The sequence below is a fragment of the Heloderma suspectum genome, chromosome W, assembly GCF_057233095.1.
Source record: "Heloderma suspectum isolate Gila_16-S chromosome W, 16-S_ref, whole genome shotgun sequence".
NCBI classification, from domain to species: domain Eukaryota; kingdom Metazoa; phylum Chordata; class Lepidosauria; order Squamata; family Helodermatidae; genus Heloderma; species Heloderma suspectum.
The window spans coordinates 65646914-65661601 of record NC_139475.1 but is presented as its reverse complement, the minus strand read 5'-3'; the positions used below and the strand labels follow the sequence as shown (position 1 = coordinate 65661601).

Sequence of the window (14688 nt, the reverse complement as noted above, 5' to 3'; positions counted from 1 at the left end):
AAGGAATTTTTTTTAAACAAGCAATGCGTGGAAGCGGAAGAAGATAATAGAATAGGAAGGACAAGAGACCTCTTCCAGAAAGTTAGACACATCGGAGGTAAATTCCAGGCAAAAATGGGTATGATCAAAAACAAAGATGGCAAGGACCTAACAGAAGCAGAAGAGATCAAGAAAAGGTGGCAAGAATATACGGAAGATCTGTATAGGAAAGATAATAATATCGGGGATAGATTCAATGGTGTAGTCAGTGAGCTGGAGCCAGACATCCTGAAGAGTGAGGTTGAATGGGCCTTAAGAAGCATAACAAGGCAGCAGGAGATGATGGTACCCCAGCTGAACTGTTTAAAATCTTGCAAGATGATGCTGTCAAGGTGATGCATGCCATATGCCAGCAAATTTGGAAAACACAAGAATGGCCAACAGATTGGAAAAAATCAACCTATATCCCCATACCAAAAAAGGGAAGCACCAAAGAATGTTTAAACTATCGAACAGTAGCACTTATTTCACATGCCAGTAAGGTAATGCTCCAGATCTTGCAAGGTAGACTCCAGCAATTCATGGAACGAGAATTGCCAGATGTACAAGCTGGGTTTCGAAAAGGCAGAGGAACTAAAGACCAAATTGCCAATATCCACTGGATAATGGAGAAAGCCAGGGAGTTTCAGAAAAACATCTACTTCTGTTTTATTGACTATTCTAAAGCCTTTGACTGTGTGGATCATACCAAATTGTGGCAAGTTCTTGGTGGTATGGGGATACCAAGTCATCTTGTCTGCCTCCTGAGGAATCTGTATAACGACCAAGTAGCAATGGTAAGAACAGACCACGGAACAATGGACTGGTTTAAGATCGGGAAAGGAGCACGGCAGGGTTGTATACTCTTACCCTACCTATTCAGCCTGTACACAGAACACATCATGCGACGTGCTGGGCTTGATGAAGCCAAGGCTGGAGTTAAAATCGCTGGAAGAAACATTAACTATCTCAGATATGCAGATGATACCACTTTGATGGCTGAAAGCGAGGAGGGGCTGAGGAACCTCATGACGAAGGTGAAAGAGGAAAGTGCAAAAGCTGGGTTGCAGCTAAACCTCAAAAAAACCAAGATTATGGCAATTAGCTTGATTGATAACTGGCAAATAGAGGGAGAAAACGTGGAGGCAGTGACAGACTTTGTCTTTCTAGGCGCAAAGATTACTGCAGACGCTGACTGCAGCCAGGAAATCAGAAGACGTTTACTTCTTGGGAGGACAGCAATGACAAACCTTGACAAAATAGTGAAGAGCAGAGACATCACACTGACAACAAAGGTCCGCATAGTGAAAGCAATGGTCTTCCCCGTAGTAACCTATGACTGCGAGAGCTGGACCATAAGGAAGGCTGAGCGAAGGAAGATCGATGCTTTTGAACTGTGGTGCTGGAGGAAAATTCTGAGAGTGCCTTGGACTGCAAAAAGATCAAACCAGCCCATCCTCCAGGAAATAAAGCCAGACTGCTCACTTGAGGGAAGGATATGAAAGGCAAAACTGAAGTCCTTTGGCCACATCATGAGATTACAGGACACCCTGGAGAAGATGCTGATGCTAGGGAAAGTGGAAGGCCAAAGGAAGAGGGGCCGACCAAGGGCAAGGTGGATGGATGACATTCTGGAGGTGACGGACTCGACCTCGGGGGAGCTGGGGGTGGCGACGGCCGACAGGAAGCTCTGGCGTGGGCTGGTCCATGAAGTCACGAAGAGTCGGAAGCGACTGACCAAATAAACAACAGCAACAACATTATAAAATTTATTGTTGTTGTTGTTGTTCAGTCGTGTCCGACTCTTGGTAACCCCACGGACCATAGCACACCAGGCCTTCCTGTCCTGCGCTCTCTCCCGGAGCGTGCTGAAGTCCATATTCATTGCATCGGTGATGCTATCCAGCCATCTCATCCTCTGCCGTCCCCTTCTCCTTTTGCCTTCAATCTTTCCCAGTTATATATTTTTTAATAAAATTTATTAGTGATTTGTTATTATTATTTATCCTTTTTAATCTCCTCTTTTATTATTATTATTATTATTATTATTATTATTATTATTATTATTATGAGACTGGTTAGTAAGATTTTTGGCTGGTTAAATTGTTAAGCTTTACTATTATATGTTAACTGAAGGGCAATATATGGTAACTGGAAATGAATTGTAGGCCTGCTTCCTTGCTGTAAGACTGATGATATGATATTGAAATGTAAGGTTGATTATTTATGCTGTATTTAATTGTAATATTGCCAATGTTATAGGTATAATTTTTAAGTAGAATGGATTTGAAGTTTGTGTGCAGTGGAGTTTAAATTTAATCCTTAAAAAAAAAAAAAATTCTTTTCTTTTCTTCTCCTTTTCGTTATTGCTGTGTCCTCCTAAGAATATTGTATTGTTGGAAAACTGTAGTTACCAATTAGGTTGTTGGTACTGTTTATTTCAATTATAAAGACAAAATAAAATAAAAAGGCATTTTCAAAAAAAAAAATTGTGAACCGCCCAGAGAGCTTCGGCTATTGCGCGGTATAGAAATGAAATAAATAAAATAAATTCAGCCCTGCCCCCTTTGCCTTTGGCTCTTCCCCTTTTGACTTTGGCTCTACCCGCCATGGGAATGCAGCCTCCAAGGGCTTCTCTGAAATGGAATTCAGCCCTCAGGCTGAAAGAGGTTCAACATCCCAGCCTAATTCTCACTACCTGAACCAACAGGCAAACTGAAGCACCGTTGTCCTGCAGGATATGTGCTTTTCCAAATGTTGCAAGCCGTTCCCCAAGGGCTGGATTTGACCCTTCAGCTTAAGTTTCCCATCACTGCTCTAACAGCAGAGAGAACATTTGAACTGAACCGTAAACCTCCTTCTCTTCCCCTAGCTTTGCGCTGCACAACTTTCTGGTCCAGACAATGTAGGTTGAGGGGAAAAAAAAGAATCTTTGGGCATTACAGATGTGGGAAACCCATCTGATTAATTGAGAAGCTTGGAAAATGTCAAGACAACAGGCAATGTAAAGGTGAAGCCTCACCATGGAATATAAAGGCATAAATGCAACGCCAGCTGCAGTGCCAAACGGGAGACAAAACAGCCACCTTTTGTTGTGAGAGAAGAACCACCCACAGTCCTCCTTGAAATCTTAATGGAGTCCAATGCCTCCCTCTAACAGCCTTTCCAACTCTGTCTTTCATTTTGTTTAAATAGAGTGACCTTTGAATGCTCTGGCTTTCCCTCAATGGGTGGAGGCTGACTTGGAAGAGAAGATGGCCTCTGCCCATGTGCAGAGTATAAAGAGTCATGACTGGTTTTTCTCTGTGCTTGCAAGCTGACTGGCAAGGTGAGTGCTTCTGAGCATGGCCAGAGCTCTTTCCCCAGGGAGTAACAGACACACCTTTTGAATGATAGGGCTCAACCATGTACAAATGGTAGCAGCTGAACATCAGAACATCAGAAGAGCCCTGCTGGATCAGACCAGCATTCTGTTCCCACAGTGGCCAACCAGCTGCCTGTGGGAACCCCACAAGTAAGACATGAGTGCAACAGCACCCTCCCGCTCATATTCCCCAGTGTACTCCCTCTGATACAGGCATTTTAGTTCTGCAGTTTTGATTGTTTTAATCTGTTGTTGTACTTTAGATCTTTACACTGCTGCTGGTTCATACTGTGGTTTTATACAGTTGTTTTAGATTTTTGAAGTGTGATACTGTGTTTTGTCGGGTTGCTGCATTTTATGGTTTTAACTGTTGTGAACTGCCCAGAGAGCTTTGGCTATTGGGCAGCATCGAAATAACTAAACACTGGAGGTAATATATAGCCATCACAACTAGTAGCCATCAATAGCCTTTTCCTCCAGGAATTTGTCCAACCCCAAGCTTTTGGGGATGCATTCTAACAGTGGGCAGGCCCAAAGCTAAAAGAGGCAGGGCAAAAAAAACACTGGCCTATCTTGGCTTCAAGCTCTTCCTGCCAGTAACTAAGGCTTACGAGAGGCATTTCAACCTTTCAGAAGGGGGAAAAACTGCACAAACCCACCATGGTTGGGAGAAAAGGGGTGGAACTAAGAAAGAAGGTGTGGCAATTTGGAGACCCCTGGACTGATCTTGGACGGCATGGATTTGGCCTCCAGGAAGCACTGCATCCCTGGTTTACAACGAAAGATGACATTTGGGGGCGGGGGGGGGGAGACAATTTTTCCCTGTTGAACCTGTCTCCTAGACAAAACGCCCCCCTTGTTTTTTTGCAGAGCAATGACTAAGAGCTCATATAAAGAACCAGAGTGAGATCACGCTGGATAGCATCATCCTGTGTGTGTGTTTACCCAGAAGTTATTCCTACTGCATTCAGTAGGACTTACTCCCAGGCAAGTGTGCTTAGGATTGCAGCCTTGAGGAGGCTGGGACTGCTTTCGAAAAGGCGGAGATGTTCACTGGTGTTTATGTGCCAGCAAAACAGTGTGTGTGTGTGTGTGTGTGCACATGTGTGCGTGCACACACACTTTAGCTGCCTCCCTTATTAACCATTACTCATCAAAGTAAGTGGCAAATGAGCCGTTTTTGTTTATACAATGGGGGAGTCCATTGGCAGCCATGGGATGTTGTTAACTGGTCCTGGAACAGGAAACACCCAGGTGGTCCACAGGCCGCATCAAAGGGCTCAGAGTGCATTTCCATACAGGCTTTCCATCTTTTGCATTATCCTCTCCGTGAACTGTTGCAGCCACTCCCACAACTCTCATGCCACCACTTGCTGTGGGCTTCTGGTACTCTTGGCAGTACAGTGGATACATCAATACCATCACAAGCAGCAACTTTCTACCAAGTCAGGCCACCGGCTCCCAACCCTGCCTGGACTCATGTCAGAAATCGAACCTGGGACCTTCTGGATGCAAGGCAGGCACTCTACCGCTGAGCTATGGCCTTTCCCCTAAACTTTAAGGTGGAAAGATAAAGGAAGATTCCAGTCCTAGTGGTTTGGAATCAAGGGTTCCTTGCAGGAAGAAAAAAGGCAGGATATAAATGTAGTCAATCAATAAAAATAAATAAAGGGTGATTTTAAAAGGAATGTAAGGTGCTGCTTTATACTGACTCAGACTACTGATCCATTGAGCCCAGTATTTTCTACCCTGATATATTTTTTATGTCTCTACAGGATCTTTCTCATCACCAACAACTGAGCCACATTCCTTCTCCAAAACAAAGATTCTAGTCCTCATGGTTCCGAATAAAGGGCTGATTTAAATCAGAACGTAGGAAGATGCCTTATACTGAGTCAGACCATCTACGTCAGGACTGTCTACACTGACTGGCTGTCTGGGGTTTCAGACAGGGGGTCCTTCCCTGCCCTACCTGAAGACACCAAGGATCGAACCTGGGACCTGCATCATTTTATTCACTCTATCGGGTCCCCTCTCCTGAATCTACATTGCACTCCTCCTCCTGAAACTACTGTTAGTCCCACAGAGGAAAATAATTGCATTTAAATTCCCTCTGAGAGATTTCTGTATTTCTTTCTTGCACTTTCCTATTGCCCCATAACCCACATTCTTAGGATGGTGTGCAGGAAAATTAAAAATGCAAAATACAGGGTGGATAGATCTCTCCCCAGACCTCCACTTCACTTGTCTAATCCCTTTTTAGCCACATCTAAGCTAGTGAGGAAGAACCTTCCCCTTTGTTTCTTCTGGGGAGCCCCTTCTCTCAGTCCCACCACTGTCACTGGCACGTTTGGTGGGAACCCGGGAGAAGGCCTTCTCGGTGGCTGCCCCACAGCTGTGGAACACCCTTCCCAGGGAGGCTAGGATGGCTCCCTCCTTGATGCGTTTCCGGAGGCAGGCTAAAACATTCTTGTTCCGTCAGGCCTTTGGGACATAGTTGGAACCTGGGGGTAAGCTGCTAAAATGCTGTTTTAAAATGCTGTTTTAATGTTTTAATATAATTTTAATTGTATTGTTGTTTAATTTATATTTTAACTTTTGTATATTTTGATATGTTTTTTTAAATACTTTTTATTCTATTTTTAATCTTTATAAATGAAATAAATAATAGCAACAACCCAATCAATATCTACAGTTTCCAACAATATAGTATTCTTAAGAGGACACAGCAATAACAAGAGAAAGAAGCAGGGGGGAGAAAGAGAGGGAAAAATGACAACAACAACAACAACAGTAATAAAAGACAAGGGGAAAGAAAGCAAAAGGGGAAAAGAAAAAATATGAGAAATTTACCGTATTTTCCAGCGTATAAGACAACTTTTTAACCCAGGAAAATCTTCTCAAAAGTCGGGGGTCGTCTTATACGCCGGGTGTCGTCTTATAGGGTGGGTGCTGAAACTTCCGAGCCGGACTGGAGAATCTGCGGTCGCTGCATATGGTGGGGGGAGCTCAAAAACGGCTGCGGCCGCATCCCCGTCGTATGCGGCGACCGTATGAAAGCAGCAAGGGCGGCGCTGTACAAGTACGGTAGAAGAAAATCCACTCACCAGGATTCGTGGAAAGAAGTGACTTAACGCGGTCCCGATGACGAGGTGAGGGGGCGCCTCACCGGGAAGGTGTAAGTGAAGGGCGGAGCAAGCTGCAGGCGTCCGGGACGCCCGGGGTATGGAAAAAAGAGGCGTGTTTGCGCTACCGCTCTGATAGTCTTGGAGACAGGGAGGGCTGGGCAGGCAGGGAGAGCTGACCAATCCAAGCAGGCTCTGTATACAATAACCAGCCAATCGCCAGTAAGGTACATCGCTTGCCGTGATTGGCTGGTTGTTGTATAATGGGTACCACATACAGTACAGTACAGCACCAGTATCTGTACCTGTTCATACAGTATAGCACCAGTACATACAGTACAGTATACAAATGTCCAACAGTCAAAACCCCATCATGGCTCCACCAGCAAGAAGAAAGAAATATGAAGCCAGTTTCAAACTTAAAGTTGTAAACTTTGCCATGGAACATAATAACTGCGCAGCTGCAAGACAATATGGAGTAACAGAAAAGATGGATCGGGACTGGAAAGCAAATGAAAAAGCATTAAAGAGTATGCCAAGGGGTAAGTGTGCATTAAGAAGAGGCACCCCACATTGGCCAGAACTCGAAAAACATGTAGCAGACATGGTGAATGAGCATCGCCAAAACGGTTATGTAGTGACACGAAATAAAATACGTTTGTTTGCACTTCAGTGGGCCAAATCTAACCCAGATCACAGCAACAGATTTAAGGCCACTGTATCCTGGTGTACTAGATTCATGGGAAGGCATAATATGGTACTGAGGCAAAAGACGAAAATTGCCCAAAAATTACCTGCAGATCTTGATAGCAAAGTAAATAGTTTCCATCGATACGTAATACAAAAGCGCACTAAACATGGCTATGCGTTAAGTAGTATTGGAAATATGGATGAAACTCCAATGAATTTTGATATGGTTGGAAATAAAAGTGTCCATCAAAAAGGTGAAAAAACAATTTTAATTAAAACAACAGGACATGAGAAGTCCAGTTTTACAGTGGTACTAGGATGCACAGCTGATGGCACCAAACTGAGACCAATGATTATTTTTAAAAGAAAAACAATGCCGAAACTCAAGTTCCCTGTTGGTTGTTTTGTACATGTGAATGAAAAAGGCTGGATGGATGAAGAAGGGGTAAAGCTATGGCTTGATAATGTATGGAGCAGGCGACCAGGTGGACTTATTCAAAAACGTAGTCTACTGGTGTGGGATATGTTCAGGGCTCATTTAACTCCCAGCACCAAGCAAAGGCTTGCAAGACTAAACACAGATGCGGCAGTTATTCCTGCAGGATTGACATCGTTGGTACAGCCACTGGATGTATGCCTAAACAAGCCATTTAAAGATCGCATTCGAGAACAGTGGAATGAATGGATGGTTAGCGGCGAAAAGTCATTCACAAAAGGAGGAAACATGCGTGCTCCACAGTTGGATGTTTTGTGCAAGTTTGTCATAAAAGCCTGGAATGATATTGATGCAGAAACAGTAATCAAGTCTTTCAAGAAGTGTGGCATATCAAATTCATTAGATGGTATGGAGGACGACTACTTGTGGCAAGATGAAGAGGAAGCCGAAGCTGAGACCACACCATCTGATACGGAATTCGATCCATACGATGACTGCCTTACAAATGTATCGCAAGATGTCATTGATGTACTTATGATATCAGATGACGAACAGGAGAATTTTGAAGGCTTTTAAAGGGAAACTGTCACACCAGCAAAACCTGTAAAAATACCGTAGCTTGCAGTTATGATGGGCGTTGCTAACTCTCCAGGAACTTGCCCGGCACTTGCTCTCTCTCTATTGTTTGTTATCTTCCTCGTATCATCATCAGTTCCAGTTTGGTTGACAGCTTAGAAAACAAACAGCATGGCAGCTCCCATGGGTTTATTGTCTTATCCTTCCTTTCAGCTTTAGAGTGAATTAGGAAAAGTTTAATCCACTTGCACTGTTTTATGTTTGCATGTTTGATGACAAACAGCCTTATGTTTATAAGTGACAGTTTTCCTGCTAAGTACCTGCATGTCATAAGCATTTGAATTAAAACTACCATATTGAAATCAAATCTGATGTTTTTTTAATTTTTATTTGGTGCGCGTTGGAAGAGGGGTAGTCTCATAAGGCGAGTATATCCCAAACTCTATATTTTAACTGGAAAAGTTGGGGGTCGTCTTATACGCCCAGTCGTCTTATATGCCGGAAAATACGGTACTTCAAGGGGTTAAATTTAAACTTCATTACACACAGACTTCAAGTATCATTCTATTAAAAAATTATACCTATATTATTGCCATTATTATACTTCAATACAGCACAGATAATCAACCTTAAATTTCAATATCATATCATCAGTCTTATAACATGGAAGGAAGCATACAATTCATTTCCACTAAGCATATATTGCCCTTCAGTTAATATATAATACTGGAGCTTAAAAATTTAGCCAGCCCAAGATATTACTAATCACAGTCTCATAATAATGAAAGTAATAATAATAGTAAAAAAGAAAAGAAAAGAAAAAAAGGGTAAAAAATAATAACAAATCACTAATATATTTTATACTATCTATATTTTAAATAATATCATTTCTGGATATATATATGAATGTGTACATATCTATACATACCCAAATAAAATTTTTATATAAAGTATATCATATCTAATATAAAAAAGAAGAAGTAAGAAGAAAACAGGAATATATATAAACAGTCCTCCACACTGGCGTACTGCCCGGCCCTTGTAGCCTAAACAAATCCAGAGAGCAATCTTGATAAAGAATTCCCAGCTCATGAAGCTGGAAAAGATGTCTCCTGCTTTTTTTCTTTGTATGCCAGCTAACCAAGCCTCCTCTAATTCATGATTTAAATTTTTTTTCATCTGGCCTTCAAAAAGAATACAAAATATAGCAGGATATTTGATATGATATTGCAAATTCATTTGTCTTGCGTGATTTCTCACCTTGGTAAATTGCCTTCTTTTGTCAGCAATTTCTTTGGTGTAATCTGGAAATAGCATAAATTTATTTTGATTTGGCCCTGAAAAAAGTCCTTTCATTTCTCTAGCAGGATATGATTTTTTGTAGAGACTCTTGCAAATTGGACTATGACAGTTGCAGTCCCATTGGTGCCACGAGCTGCACTTGGAACACAGTATGCACGCTCGATATCCAGTAAATAATCAGCCGGCAGAGCAAGTAGCTCATGCAGAAATTTATCCAGGAATTTAGGCAGGCTTATCCCATCAGGCACATCTTTAATACCCAGGATGCACAGGTTTGTCCTGCATGAGTATGCCTCCAAATTGAGAAATTCTAGCAGACATGACATTATGACCGGCTTGCGTTGTAGTTTCTTGCACAGAATTCTGTTCTTGGAGGGCACTGACCTTCAGTTCCATTTTTTGCCAGGAGCTATTAATTAAATCCACAGCCCTTGAAGGATAGAAATGGAATCTTGGATTGTATCCACCCTCTTAGCCTGTTCTGCTAGTTGAAAATACGAAGTTTTTATCAAGGCCAGTACCTCCCCTAAATCTGCAGGGTCTTTAGAAGCCTTTAACACAGGGGGGGGTTGGGGGAGTCGACGGTGGTCCAACAGTTTTCTTCCTTCCCTTTGATGCTGCCATCCCCCTCTTCCAAAGATAAGGCAGGTAGAAATAGTTAGAAACAAACAGTCACATAAACAGTCATGTAAACAGATTTTGCAGGTCCTCAGATGTTATTTTCAATTCAAAATTGCTAACTAAAATTGGTGCTTGTCAGCCCTGAAGTCTCCTCACTACTTGGAGTTTCCAAAACAACTTTGAGTAGACAACGCTCCGGAAAAACTGGCCTTAGAATGCAGCCCTTCTGCCACTTTGCAAAAGGAGTTGTCCTTCCAAGATCTTATCCAGATGGAACTCAAGTTTTCCCTTTTAATTCCAGGGAAAGATGAAAAGGTTTTTCAACCTTTTAAAAGCTGTTTGAGGGGGTGACCTGCGGAGCCTCTGCAGAACGCTTGCCAGAGTGACATGGCGCCAACCAGATCCGATATGTTTTAATTGTATATGTTTATTAAACATATAAAACATAAAACATTTTAATTGTATATGGTTTAATTTTTGTAAGCCGCTTTGTGTCCCAATACTGGGGAAAAGGTGGGGTAATAATAATAATAATAATAATAATAATAATAATAATAATAATAATAATAATAGTTTGCCCCCTGTCCTGAACCTGCAGCCCAACCCAATGCCTGTCTGAGCCGACGTGAAGGCCGCAGCAGATTTCAGCCCTGAGATCTCAGAGAGTGGCTTCCAGTTTGAATGGACAGGACTGGGCTCAAAAAGCGGCACCCCACAGACATTTTGTACAGCACGTTCCATCATTCACCACCACCATGGTCAGTGGGTGGAGAGGATGGAAGCTGTAGTCCAAAGCACCAAGCTAGGGAAGTCTGGCTTAGTGGGTCGGTTGTCTAACTCAGCCAGGCCACTGTTTCGACCCACCTCACTCCCAAAAGGGTGTGGCTGTGTGGGGGATCGTAGCTTTGGTGGACTAGAGCCCCCCTTGTTTGATGAATCTCGTGGCAGGTTCTGAACCCCAGAATGCTGGATTTGGCTCCTGAGCCTGAGGTTCCCCACCCCTCATGTAAAACAACAACAAAGAGGACTTTGGTTTCATTTGCCAGCCATGCCCTCTTCCAGACACACCATTCCATCCCTTCTGATTTCCCATTCCACTTTCCAAAACTCAATAGCCATTTATCTGCACTGAGCATGCTCAGTCTTCATGTGAGCATTTTGCTTTGACCCCAGTTCCTCCCCTGCACCCCCCCGTAAACATATTTTGCCCAGACAACAGTGGTGGTGAGAAGGAGGAGCAGGAGATGCCGCTTCCTCCTTGCTATCTTGTCAAGCAAGTGGTAGCCATGATGAGGAAGAGGATGAGAAGGAAAAGCAGATGGTGCCAATGGTGGTGAGAAGGTAGATTCACAGAGGGAGGGGGCCCATGGAGGAGGTCTTGGCCAAGGGCCCTCCAGAACCCAGAGCCAGTACTGGTAGTTATGTATGTATATGTTGTGAATCCTGGTTAGGACACTGTCCTGGAGAACACCCCCAAATCAATTTCTAGCTGGATTTAAGAAAAGAAAAGCTGTTGGCTTACCCTCGCAAAGTATCATGGCCTTTCTGTCTCATCCTGCTGGAGGGTTGTTTGTTTTCGTAGCTCGCAAACAGATCTGCCTGAAAGTCTTCGTCCTGCTGGCCAGAGGCAAAGTCCTGGTAGAAGGCAAGAGATGTACATCCCAGGAAGAATCGGGCCAGCCAAACAGCTCCCATAACAGCAGGAAGCAGGCCACAAAGAGGGTCTTTCTACCAGCGGGTCTCTCTGCAGCCCAACAGCACGAAATCCGAACTCCTTTTTCTGGGCTAGGAAGGAGGTGGGGGGGAAGCAGGTTTAGGTTAACCACATCAAAAGAGGTTCACTGCTAGTTTTCTCAACCATCCTTACCACTATGGGAAGCTTATGAACTTCTCATTTCCCCCCACATTTTTGGAGTTCTGAATTCAATTGTTTGGGTTTGGAAGAGCTGTCTCATAGATTTAAAAGGGGTCCCCGACCTTTTTGGGTCTGTGGGCACATTTGGAATTTAGAGCGTGTACTGTGGGTACTCTCACAAGATGGCTACCATACCAAGAAAATGCCAGAGCCCAGCTGGTGGGGAAAGCAGTTGGCAGTGAGGGACCATAGCTCAGTGCTTGAGCCCCCGCTTTGCATGCAGAAGGTCCCAGGTTCGATCCCTGGCATCTCCAGATAGGGCCAGGAAAAACCCTTATCTGAAATAGGGCTGTACATCGCTGGGAAATCCATCTCTTGTTTGGCTCGATAGAGTTCTGCGATGTGCCCCACTCAGTTTGCATTTGCGGGCCAAACCGTGGCTTTTTCCCCAAACTCTGTGAACTGTTTGCGAATGTTTTGTGTGTAGGGCCAGCTGTAGTTTGCTGAAGTAGAGGCTTGTGCAAATTGTGGCCGAAATTTGCACAGGTTTGCGTAATGGGCACAAATTTCAGCCGCAATGGGCATACTTTCCAAATTACGCAAATTTGTGGAAAATTCAGCCATAATTTCCACAAATTAAAAAAATACGGAAAATCCATGAACTGCCCAACTTGCTGTAGACCAAGTCTGGCTCCATAGCACAAAACAGACCAAAGTCTGGGTGGCCGAAACAACGAAAGCTTGTTAAGCTACACCCGCAATGCAAATAGCGTTGCCCTTATTTTCGCCGTAGTCTACGTAAACATTTACGTAGACTACAGCGACCAAATAAGGAACGGGAATGGTGGCTCCCTATGGGGGCCGCCATTATCCGTACACACTTTTTTTTTTTTTTTTAAGTCACCCGTGATAGGCTACGTGATGATTCACGTAGCCTATCACGGCTGACTTTGCAAATCTAGCCGTGATAGGCTACGTGAATCGTCACGTAGCCTATCAGGGGACGTTTTTTTTTTTTTTCTTTTATTGCAATGGCGGGGGCGGCAGCCGGTCGAAAGACCGGCTGCCGCTCCCGCCCCGCTCGAACACCCGACAAACCGCCAGCCGGACCCGCCGCCGGGAGGGACATTCAGGGAAGGTAAGTCCTGTCCCGGGGGGGGGGGGTGCAGGGTGCGGGGGGGTGCGGAGGATTTCTCCCCGAAACTTGTTCGGGGGGCCGAACACGTTGGCGCTCGGCCCCCCGAAGTTTCGGGGAGAAATTCTCCGCCATCCCTAGTCGCTGGTGATTAGCATCTGAAAGAGTCATTAAGTTGTAAAAGGATTAAAGCTTTGAAAAGAAATCCTTTGTCTGTGTCTTGAGTTGGCTATTGGAAGCAACTGGGAGAGGCCGCCAAGGCGCTCCTGACAGCTTGATCCCTGTCCCTCTTTTTTTTCTCTCTCTCTTCTCCTCCTGCCAAATGGAGGGTGCCAGGGACCCGGCAGTGCAAGCTCTGGCGCAAGAGAACCAGATCCTCCGTGATCAAGTGGCTCAACTGACAGCTGCCGTGCAGAATCTACAAGCTGCGGTTCAACCCCCTCCACCTCCGATTCCCCCCTGCCGCAAGTGCCCAGCAGCTTTGCCAGAGAAGTTTTCTGGGGAGAAAGGACTTTTTCAGATTTTCCGGGCCCAATCGGAGCTGTACATGCGTCTTCGACCTGAGGATTTCCTGATGGAACAGGTTCGTGTGGGCTTCATCATTAAACTACTTTCAGGCATGGCAGCTAAATGGGCTTTGGGACTTCTTCTCGCTAATGACCCCCTGCTCGGGGACTACCAAGGTTTCATGACAGCAATGGCCTGTTTTTTCGGTGACCCCCTGTGCACGCAAATGGCTTCTTGGGAGATTCGCCACCTCAGGCAGGGCAAGGACTCAGTTTCCAGCTAGGCGACAACTTTTCGCTTGCTGATGCAGGATTTACAGTGGAATGATGCCGTGCTGGTGGCTCAGTTTTTGGATGGTTTGGATGATGAGATCTTGGATGAGTTGGCGCGTACGCCCAGCCCGCCTACTTTGGAGGACCTCATCCAGACCTGCCTCCAGATAGACAGTCGGCTGGAGGGGCGCCGGCAGACCCGGCGGGGCGCCGTGTGCCGAGATTTCCCTCCTCCCATTCCCCCACGTTTCCTGCCCCCTCCCCCACCCCCCACCCGTGCAGTGGGGGTGGAGGAGACCCCGATGCAGCTGGGAGCTACCCGAGCCCCACTGCCGCCGGAGGAGCTAGAGCGGCAGCGCACTGAGCGCCGATGCTTTCAGTGTGGAAAACTGGGACATTTTGCCAAAACCTGCTGCACTAGACCTGCAGCTCCTCTGCCTCCCCCTCCTCGCCCCCAGGCCTGACTAGGCTGCCTTCCAAGCCTGTTGGGGGTCTCCAGTGTGGGGGTCAGTTCCATACCCGGGGGGTGCCTTCCGCAACCCCCCCTCCCATCTGCTATTGCATGTTCACCTCCACTCCTCCCAGTGGGGTGGGGTGGAGGCCCTGGCTTTAGTGGACTCAGGGGCTACGACCAGTTTCATGGATGAAACCTTCGCCCTCTTCCACAAGATTGCTACCCTGCCTCTTCCTGCCCCCTTGGCAATGGAGACCATCGATGGGCATCCTCTTTCTTCGGGCGCGGTGACCCGGATTACAGCTAAGCTCATTCTGCGTGCCTAGTCCCACA

At 45.2% G+C, this 14688-nt stretch overlaps 1 protein-coding gene across 1 annotated transcript in view; it reads right to left on the bottom strand.

The window, feature by feature from the left end:
* LOC146334107 (fibrillin-2-like) overlaps positions 1-11827 on the bottom strand; it is a 172520-nt gene extending 160693 nt beyond the window's left edge. Inside the window, exon 1 of the mRNA XM_084825045.1 lies at positions 11655-11827. Coding sequence (XP_084681171.1) covers positions 11655-11827 — 173 coding nt within the window. The remainder of the gene's footprint in view (positions 1-11654) is intronic.
* Positions 11828-14688: the final 2861 nt, after the last annotated feature.